This window comes from Mytilus edulis, unplaced genomic scaffold (assembly GCF_963676685.1).
Source record: "Mytilus edulis unplaced genomic scaffold, xbMytEdul2.2 SCAFFOLD_672, whole genome shotgun sequence".
In the NCBI taxonomy this organism is placed as follows: domain Eukaryota; kingdom Metazoa; phylum Mollusca; class Bivalvia; order Mytilida; family Mytilidae; genus Mytilus; species Mytilus edulis.
This window is the reverse complement of record NW_027267649.1, coordinates 22,880-33,072: the sequence shown is the minus strand read 5'-3', so window position 1 is coordinate 33,072 and position 10,193 is coordinate 22,880. Positions and strand designations below refer to the sequence as shown.

Sequence of the window (10,193 nt, the reverse complement as noted above, 5' to 3'; positions counted from 1 at the left end):
AATATACAATGTATATTCACTTTTACTACCAACTGATAAATTACAACAATCTTTACAATTCATTGATAACAAGCACTTTTTTTACATTTTAATATTTTATGCTGTATTTAAATGAGTAAGTTATTATTGCAAAACTCCATTAGAAATTTGAATTGAGACTAGTTTTGGAAATAAGGGTAAGGGACATGTGAAAAAAAAATTGGGTGGGGGGAGGTTCATTTTTTTCTCATTTCAGATTTCATAAATAAAAAGAAATTTCTTCAAATAATTTTTAGGGAAATAATATTAAACAGCATAGTGAATTGCTCAAAGGCAAAAAAAAAATTTTAAGTTCATTAGACCACATTCATTCTGGGTCAGAAACCTATGCTGTGTCAACTATTTAATCACAATCCAAATTTAGAGCTGAATCCAGCTTGAATGTTGTGTCCATACTTGTCCCAACTGTTCAGGGTCAACCTCTGCGGTCGTTTAAAGCTGCACCCTGCGAAGCATCTGGTTTCAATGTATCAGGTAGATTAGACAATTGGTTGAACTATATTTGATATATAGACTATTAAGAGTTATACATGTCTGTCTGGCAGAGAACTTATGACCTTGATCTCATTTTCAATGTTCAATCGTTATTTTTTTGGTTTTTCTTATGTTTCCAGGTACATTAATCAGTAGGTCAACTACATTTGACGAATGAAATGTTTGTAAGGTATGTCTGTATGGCAGGGTTCACTTGACCTTCACCCCCTAATTAGTACTTGATTATGGTTCAAGAAAAAGCATGCAACTTTGATTGATAATTATCTCATTGGAAATCATATCACATCTCCTAACTTTAATAAGACATTTCAGGGTGTGCAAACTTGTTTAAACCTTGAGGATCAGAAAAGTACTAGGGTGTTTTAGCCCAGATTTTTTGTCAATGTATATGTATTGTCATCTGATTCAGTCATGAATGCAATTGTAAGGTACAGTTTTCTATGCTTTCAAACTATTTATATTTGAATCCATCCTGGTTTTTCTAACTACAACTGAAAACTTCCATGTGACAAATACCATGTAAACTATTGGTGACATATAGAAAATTGAACTCCATAAATTTGAACTTGGGTCAATTTTCCAACCAGGGGGTCAAATGTGGAAAACAATAGGACCAGAGTGGTGTTGTTTTTAATCTGTCCTACATTATTCTTAATTAACATTGTATCCTTTGAATCTCTTCTTTTAACATCGTGACAGCTGTCAAATTGGATATCAATATTTTAGAAGTATAGATGTTTAAAATTATAAACATGATGGAGAGATCTAACAACAAGCGATATAATTCCAAAATAACTGATAACAGACTCAACTTATATAAAAAATTAGATGATTGCCAATAAGACAAATCTCAACAAGAGACCAAAATAACACAGAAATTAACAACTATAGGTCACCGTACGACCTTCAATAATGAGAAAAGCCATACCTCATAGTCAGCTATAAAAGGCCCCTAAATGACAATGTAAAACAATTCAAACTAGAAAACCAGGGCCTAATTTATGTAAAAATTGAACAAACAAATAAGTTTACTGATTCTGTATATAATGATATTAAATAAATAGAAATAACAAGTTGTTAGTTGTAGTACATTTAGGTCAGGTAAGTCAGGTAAAATCATTTGACTCCCCAGTGTATATTTCATTTAGATGAGAAATTGAACTTTGTCAGGTTTTTGCCTACGACATCACATATAAAACCTGAAGATTCACAATGTTTCAAACAAATACATCTAGGACACTCCAGTCCATCACTAAGCAGTACTTTACTCTCCTTTCCATCTTTTGATATAACTATTATTCTATGAGAGTTGTAATCTGCTACTATAATGTTACCATTAGTATCTGTACAAAGTCCCCTTGGTCCTGATAAATCCTGTTTATATTGCCAGATCTGTTGACCTGATTGATCCACACAGTATACTGCTTCACCAAAATAGTCACTATAGATTACTCTGTCATTACAATAAACAAGGTACTTCAGGTCTGATTTACACTTAACTTGTATTGACTTTAGTGTATTTCCATCTAAGTCTATAATACGGATTTCATCATCACTCAAACCTACAACAAGAGAATCATCTGATGATGATAATCCCCAGCAATCTTTGTCTAATGTGATAACTTTGGTAACTGTTTCATTCTCCATATTGAAGATCTTAATGGCTATCTCAGTAGGATAAGTTAGGGCAAATAGTGTCCTGATTGATCTGTGTTACACTCCAGGCTTTACTAGGTATAGGTAACTTTTTCAGTAGTTTGCCATCAGGAGTAAGTAGGTAACTTTGTCACCCACTCCCACTATTATAAGTCTTCCATCCATCAGACAAATCATGTCACTGATATTTCCAATGTTGATCTTTATCTTTCTCTCAATGTTGATGGTCATGTTGTTTATGTTTGATTGTTTCTTGTGATTCTACTTGTGCTTCCCTTCTCACACCTGTTTCTGTATTCAAATCCATATCTGATTTCACAACAGTTAATTCTCCTAAGGATCCTACTTTTTTATTATTCTTTTCAGTTTCATTGTTTTTCTCCATTTTGATGTTAAATTCTTTTGCCCTGTCGTCTTTGTCCAGATCATCTATGTATCGTTGACATTGATGTACTTGTTGTTCAATCTGATGTACAACTAGAAATGATTTGAGTTTTGAGGCATGGGGTATGACTGTATGTAGTTGGTCTTGCATTTTCTTTAAGTTTTTCTGTTTTCCTTCAATTTCAGCTATTAAATCTGTGGCTTTTGATTTTTCCTGATTCAAGATGGTATCTGCTTCTTGGTAGATCTTCTTCTCTAGGTGGGTTAAATGTTCATCTATTTCATTGCGTATTTTTACAATGAATTCCTTAATGCTTTTATGTTCTTGTTCTCCTCTTTTAATGTTTTGTGATTTGTTATTTACAATTTTATCTAAGATATGTAAGATGGAATTGACATCTTTCTCTACTGATTTTTTCTTTTTTTCAATCTTGGTTATTTCCACAATGCTAGCTAAACTTTTTATTCCCATACACTTTGAATGACTATTGGAAATACATTCATCACAGCAAGGCATTAAATGACTCGGGCAATATAAGTTGAGCTGTTGACCATGTTTGTCACATTCTGTTTTGATAGCTCGGACAGAAGGGTTATAACTTTTAATATCAACAGTCGTATGATCACGTGACAATCTATATCTTTTGTGATGACCAGAACATGTTGAACACAATCCTTCATCACAGTTGTAACACCAGATGTCAGCTTTAGTGGTAACTTTTCCTTCTATACAAGGTCCACATGGAATAGGTTTACTGGATGCCATGACCTGAAAATTTCCAAGATAGAAATTATTTTGCATTCTTGTCGAGGTCCAAATAGTTAATGGTGAATGGATAATGATATTTGGCCAGAAATGACCAATGTAAAAAAATTCAAAGGAGAAAACTTAACAAACTGATTTATGGACAAAAAATGAACGAAAGCAAATATAAAGCCAAATAAAAATATATGTGTAGTTCCAGTAACCCTACCGTCCCTACTTTTTCAGCTTCAAAATAGCCTACCCTAAAGATTTTTTTGGTCATTTTTCATTAAGCACTGTTAAAGTCAGAATGCTGCTCCCATAGACTCGATGTAAAAAAAAACATAAAATAAAAAAAAAATCCCTACCTACCTACCCTAACTTCTTTTCAGATGTAACTGGAACCACACATACTTTTTTATTTGGCCTAATGTACAACAAACTCCAGTCACTTAATTACAGGCTCCTGACTAGGGACAGGGACTTGTTGAATGATTCAATGTTTGTCGTTTGTTGCTGTATATTTTATTTGTTTATCTTGCATTGATTCACCCTGTTGTATTGGCCACTAGCTGTGCTTTCTTGTTAATTACATACAACAAAATTAATTTGAATATATAATTCTCAATCACACAGGTAAAAATGATAGATTACATTGTAGATTATAAAGGAGTTAGTACGGTAAGGGCAATATTTGGCCCTGATTATAAAGTTTAATGTTACAAGACAAAAAAATGTTTTAAGTTGACTTGGAGACGTGTAAGAAAGTTAAATAGAACTATTTTTGTCAATGATCGTCGACAAACTAAATCTTAAAAAAAGACATGAAATATCCTTACACACATTATTTTAAAAGATCTTTGTTGTCCATTTATGCCCTCTATGTTTCCTGTCCAATAATCTATGGAAATTTTGCCATTTTCATTTATTTTTTTGTGGAAAATCAATATTAGTACATCATTATAAAACACAGAAACGTAAATTTTCAACAAAATGGCTTATTTGTATTAGCTTTAATTTATTGTGATATTGCTCAATAAATCCTAACTTGAAATTTACGCTTAAAAAGGGGGACATTTTAGAACCTTACTGAACCTACTCCTTTCAACAAAAAGACATATTTTTTACAATGTATGCACATAGGTTACATACACATTACCCTGTATTTTATACCTATAGCTAGTCATTAAATAAAATAACTATTAATTTAACCAGATACCTGTTGATTTTGTTATGACAAAAGTTTAGTTCTCTTTCACCGTTTGTTCAATGTCAACTAACAAGGAAGTTATTTAGGACACGCCTATCCTTGATTCAAGTTAACTTATCAGTAAATATTTAAATGACATGGAAAATAACTGATCCAAATAATAAAAGCTAAAAATAGATTTTAATCATCGGGACATCAGTGGGATTTAAATTTCTATTAAGGAAAATTGTTATTCTTGTTTAAAATTGATTCTACATACAGAAAGAGGGGGGGATGGGGGGGGGGGGGGGGGGGGGGGAGGCATTATTTGCTATTTCTATTTACCAATTCTGATAATTTTTATACGACCGCAAAAATAGAAAATTTTTTGGTCGTATATTAGTATCACGTAGGCGTCGTCGTCTGTGTCGTCGTTGTCGTCAGAAGACATTTGGTTTTCGCACTACAACTTTAGTATAACATGTATAAGTAAATAGAAATCTATGAAATTTTAACACAAGGTTTATGACTATAAAAGGAAGGTTGGGATTGATTTTGGGAGTTTTGGTCCCAACAGTTTAGGAAATTAGGGGCTAAAAAGGGTCCAAATAAGCATTATTCTTGGTTTTTCGCACAATAACTTTAGTATAAGTAAATAGAAATCAATGAAATTAAAAAACACAAGGTTTATGACCACAAAACGAAGGTTAGGATCGATTTTGGGAGTTTTGGTCCCAACAGTCTAGGAATTAGGGGCCAAAAAGGGCCCAAATAAGGCCTAAAAAAATGTTGTGTTTCCGGTCACCCGACCGACCGTCCTTCAGACCCTCCGACTCAAAAGTTTTTAAAGCTGATGTGGGAAAAAAAAAAATTTGTATACCTACCGACCGTTTTTTCTGAAAGAAAATAAAAAATTCTAAGTCCCTCGATCTTTTTATCGCCCCAAAAGAAAAAAACGCTAATTTTAAACTCGAGGCTCATTTTTAGAATGTACTGGAAAGTGGAATCGTCTTGGCTAATTATATATGCGGGAGCATGCGCAGTAGTTATTTTCATTTGTCAGTGTTTGAACATGGCAACACAACGCGTCCTATTCAATGTTTAACGCAGAAAGTGTGACCATTTCGTGGAGAAAAAAATATTTCTAAATTTTACAGAAAGTAACACCTTTTTTGACATTAGCAATGAAATTCATCCAATGTCTAACATCGATGAAAAAAATACACAACACAAATTTTGTGCTCGGCCACCGGCAAAAATGACTGGACCGAGATTGATGACAATTACACAACTGTTTGAACAATGCAATCTTTTGGAATTAAATTTATCAAATTTTCATGCCAGACCCTTCTTCAAAATGAACCTGATATTAATCCATCTGAAACTGGTCAGCCAATCAACGCTTTAGACATTCTGATGAAAAGCCAGATGCTTTGCCAAAAGAAAGTGTCCTGCCAAGTACAGTGTATATAATATATTTGTCTATCTGTAGGTTTGGGATGATGTTTGGTTCATGTTCCTATAAATGAATCTGCCCCACATCTTCTCAATTTCTTTCTCTGACAATCCCAAACTTTTGCATGGTCCTGAAATGGGGGAATTGGGTTTAAAAAGCTAATTTCCTAGGGGAAGTGCTGCCCAAATTTTTTTTAAGGTTTGGACTTAAGTTTTTTTCAGGGGTATTTTAAAAGGGGGTAAACTAAAAGTTATTTCAGGGGGATTTTAAAAGGGGTAAACTAAAAATTATCTCAGGGAGATTTTTAAAGTGGGTAATCAATCTCTTTCTATTAAATCCCAAACTTTTGTCTGGTAACTGGAAATTGAGTTTTATAAATTAATATTATAAAAAAAAAAAAAAAAAAAAAAAATCCCTACCTACCGTCCCTTCAAAATTTCAAGGGGGTGATCGGAAACACAACATTATTTTTTTTAGGCCTAAGCATTATTCTTGTTTTTTGCACCATAACTTTAGTATAAGTTAATAGAAATCAATGAAATTTAAACACAAGGTTTATGACCATAAAAGGAAGGTTTGGATTGATTGTGGGAGTTTTGGTCCCAACAGTTTAGGAAAAAAGGGGCCCAAAGGGTCCAAAATTAAACTTTGTTTGATTTCATCAAAAATCGAATAATTGGGGTTCTTTGATATGCCGAATGTAACTGTGTGTGTAGATTCTTAATTTTTGGTCCGGTTTTCAAATTGGTCTACATTAAGGTCCAAAGGGTCCAAAATTAAACTTATTTTGATTTTAACAAAAATTGAATCCTTGGGGTTCTTTGATATCCTGAATCTAAACATGTACTTAGATTTTCTATTATTGGCCCAGTTTTTCAAGTTGGTCCAAATCGGGGTCCAAAATTAAAGTTTGTTTGATTTCATCAAAAATTGAATAATTGTGGGGGGGGGGGGGGGGGGGGTGTTCAATTTTCTTATTTCAGATTCATAAATAAAAAGAAAATCCAAATTTAGAGCTGAATCTGAATGTGGTGTCCATACTTGCCTCAACCGTTGAGAGTTCAACCTCTGCGGTCGTATGAAGCTGCGCCCTGCGGAGCATCTGGTTTTATATTGGCATGATTTTCAACAGAAGTTAGTTACACAATAACTGAAAAAATCTTTTAGCATTACTTTTTAATTACAATATCAAATGTTTTGAATCAGTATATTATATTTTGCAGGAAATTTGTGATTTTAAGTAATGGCAGACAAATTTGCATAAAAGGGTAATTAAACATGCCAATTTTTTAGGGTCTAGCTAAAGCACCCCACCTGGGTGCTGAAGATTTTCTTGCTGTGTTGACCTATTGGTTGCCTTCAGCTGTTTTCTGCATTGTCTTTGGTCTGGTCGATTCTCATTTTGCGATTTAGAAATATATTATTTAATTTTTTTTCCTGACATCCCTTTTAGGTGCTGCTGAAAGTGACATGGATTTGGATTTGCTGGCAAAATCTGAGAGTGACAGTGAAAGTAGTCATAGCAACCAGGATAATGTTAGTGTACAGAGGAGTGCTGTTACCGCAGCTACAGCGGGTTCAGATGCAGGAACAGGTAAGTGTTGTTATAGCAACCATAGCAACTCTTTGAGGGATTACCTTTAATTTGGACATTTGTTTTGGAACATTCAAACATTTACAGAAAATTCAACTCCATTAGAAATTTGAATTGAGACTAGTTTTGGAATAAGGGTAAGGGACATGTGAAAAAAAAATTTTGGGGGGGGGGGAGGGGGAGCAATTTTTCTCATTTCAGATTTCATAACTAAAAAGAAAATTTCTTCAAACATTTTTTTTGAGAGGATTAATATTCAACAGCATAGTGAATTGCTCAAAGGCAAAAAAAAAAATAAGTTCATTAGACCACATTCATTCTGTGTCAGAAACCTATGCTGTCACAACTATTTAATCACAATCCAAATTTAGAGCTGAATCCAGCTTGAATGCTGTGTCCATACTTGCCCCATCCGTTCAGGGTTCAAGCTCTGCGGTCGTATAAAGCTGCGCACTGCGGAGCATCTGGTTGGGCCTGTTTTCAAATTGGTTTACATTAAGGTCCAAAGGGTCCAAAATTAAACTTAGCTTAATTTTACCAAAAATTGAATTCTTGGGGTTCTTTGATATGCTGAATCTAAACATGTACTTAGATTTTTGATTATGGGCCTGGTTTTCAAGTTGGTCCAAATCGGGGTCCAAATTATTATATTAAGTATTGTGCAATAGCAAGAAATTTTCCATTGCACAGTAATGCGCAATAGCAAGAAATCTTCAATTGCACAGTATTGTGCAATAGCAAGAAATTTTCAATTGCACAGTATTGCGCAATAGCAAGAAATCTTCAATTGCACAGTATTGTGCAATAGCAAGAAATCTTCAATTGCACAGTATTGCGCAATAGTAAGAAATATCGAATTGCACAATATTGCGCAATAGCAGGTATTTTCAATTGCACAGTTTTGCGCAATTCCAAGAAATATTCAATTGCACAGTATTGTTCCGTTTTCAAATTTGTCTACATTAAAGTCCAAAGGGTCAAAAATTAAACTTTGTTTGATTTAAACAAAAATTAAATATATTGGGTTCATCGATATGCCGAATCTAACCATGTATTTAGATTTTTAATATTTGGGCCCGGTTATCAAATTGGTCCACATTGAGGTCTAAAGGGTCTAAAATTGAACATTATTTGATTTCATCAAAAATTGAATTCTTGGGGTTCCATGATATGCTGATTCTAACCATGCATTTAGATTATGGATATTGGACCATACTAGGTAAATGTCCAATTTAAAATTTTTAAGTTTTTAAGTTTAATTTCTTAGACCACATTCAATCTGTGTCAGAAACATATGTTGTGTCAACTATTTAATCACAATCCAAATTCAGAGCTGTATCAAGCTTAAATGTTGTGTCCATACTTGCCCAAACTGTCCAGGGTTCGACCTCTGCGGTCGTATAAAGCTGCGCCCTGCGGAGCATCTGCGGAGAAAACCATGAAAAAACGTTGATGACGTCACGGTCACATGACTAAATGATGTCTATGGGCTGATAACAAAATAACGTCAGCCAATCAGAAGACGCGTTACATCCAAAATTAAATTATTACAAAATAATATACAAAAACAAATAGGACTAACACGAACCAGCAACTACCATTCAAATACAATCTTCTGAATTGGACAGGCTCATAAAGAATAAGGCGGGATTCAACATGTTTGAAGGCAACTTACTATGAACAGTAGTATAACAGTGCAGCATAAGAATTGACCACATTTTGTATTTTTAGCTAGCTGCTATTTTGAAAACTATAATAAATAGAGGAATGGCTTTAACAGAAATTATGACCAGATAGAAAAATATCTACGAATAAGTCAAAAGGGCCAAATTTTAGATGAATTCATTATTTGTCCAAAACGACTTTTACCCATTGCAATAGTTTGCAGTAGCTACTATAGATAGCAAAAATTTGCAAAATATACTTTATATTTAAAGAATGAATATTACCCTTATCACAAACTTGCAATTGTAGTACTGTTTTGCAAATACGGTGTAATATTTTCCTTATTTATCTCCAGGAAATCATAACTAATAAGCATAAGAGATCCAGATAAAGTTCTTAAACGTTTTGTCGAATATGTAAAAATATTACTTTTTGTAGTAAAAATTACAATTACGAAAGACAATTGTTAAAAACATTTTCTGCACACTATAATAATTGGCAAAGGAGTGTTGAAAAGGCATATTTGACACATTTATGAAAATATCGAGAAAAAACATAATTAATTCATGTTTCCCCAACCACAAAATCTTGTGATCTTTAATTCAATATCGAACTTCCAATGTTATCCTTATTCTCTTTTTTATCTTCTATGTCCATAACAATATATACAACAATATATAGAATGAGAAACATATTTGAATTATCAATATAATATATCTGAGCAGCGTTTTGTCGAGCCTTCGACTTAGTCGAAAAAGCGAGACATAGCGATCCTACATCCCGTCGGCGTCCACAAATATTCACTCTGTGGTTAAAGTTTTTGAAATTTTAATAACTTGGATAGAAGCTTGTTTATATTCAGAAGATAGTATCCAGAAGTAAATTTTGTAAAAATAAAATTCCATTTTTTACGTATTTTACTTATAAAGGGACTTAGTTTGTTTGGGAAACATTACATTCACTCTGCGGT

At 33.3% G+C, this 10,193-nt stretch overlaps 1 protein-coding gene across 1 annotated transcript; it reads right to left on the bottom strand.

Moving 5' to 3' along the window:
- Positions 1-1,571: 1,571 nt before the first annotated feature.
- LOC139505704 (E3 ubiquitin-protein ligase TRIM71-like) lies at positions 1,572-4,649 on the bottom strand. The gene is made up of 4 exons (XM_071295195.1): positions 4,539-4,649; positions 2,456-3,343; positions 2,329-2,333; positions 1,572-2,242 (listed from the first exon to the last, which is right to left on the bottom strand). Exons 2-4 carry the CDS (start codon positions 3,338-3,340, stop codon positions 1,675-1,677), a joined length of 1,458 nt encoding a protein of 485 aa, XP_071151296.1. The 5' UTR covers positions 3,341-3,343; positions 4,539-4,649; the 3' UTR covers positions 1,572-1,674.
- Between the last annotated feature and the right edge of the window lie 5,544 nt (positions 4,650-10,193).

Bases quoted from the DNA above. Each gene is read 5' to 3' on its own strand.
- LOC139505704 (XM_071295195.1), bottom strand. From the start codon at position 3,340: ATGGCATCCAGTAAACCTATTCCATGTGGACCTTGTATAGAAGGAAAA.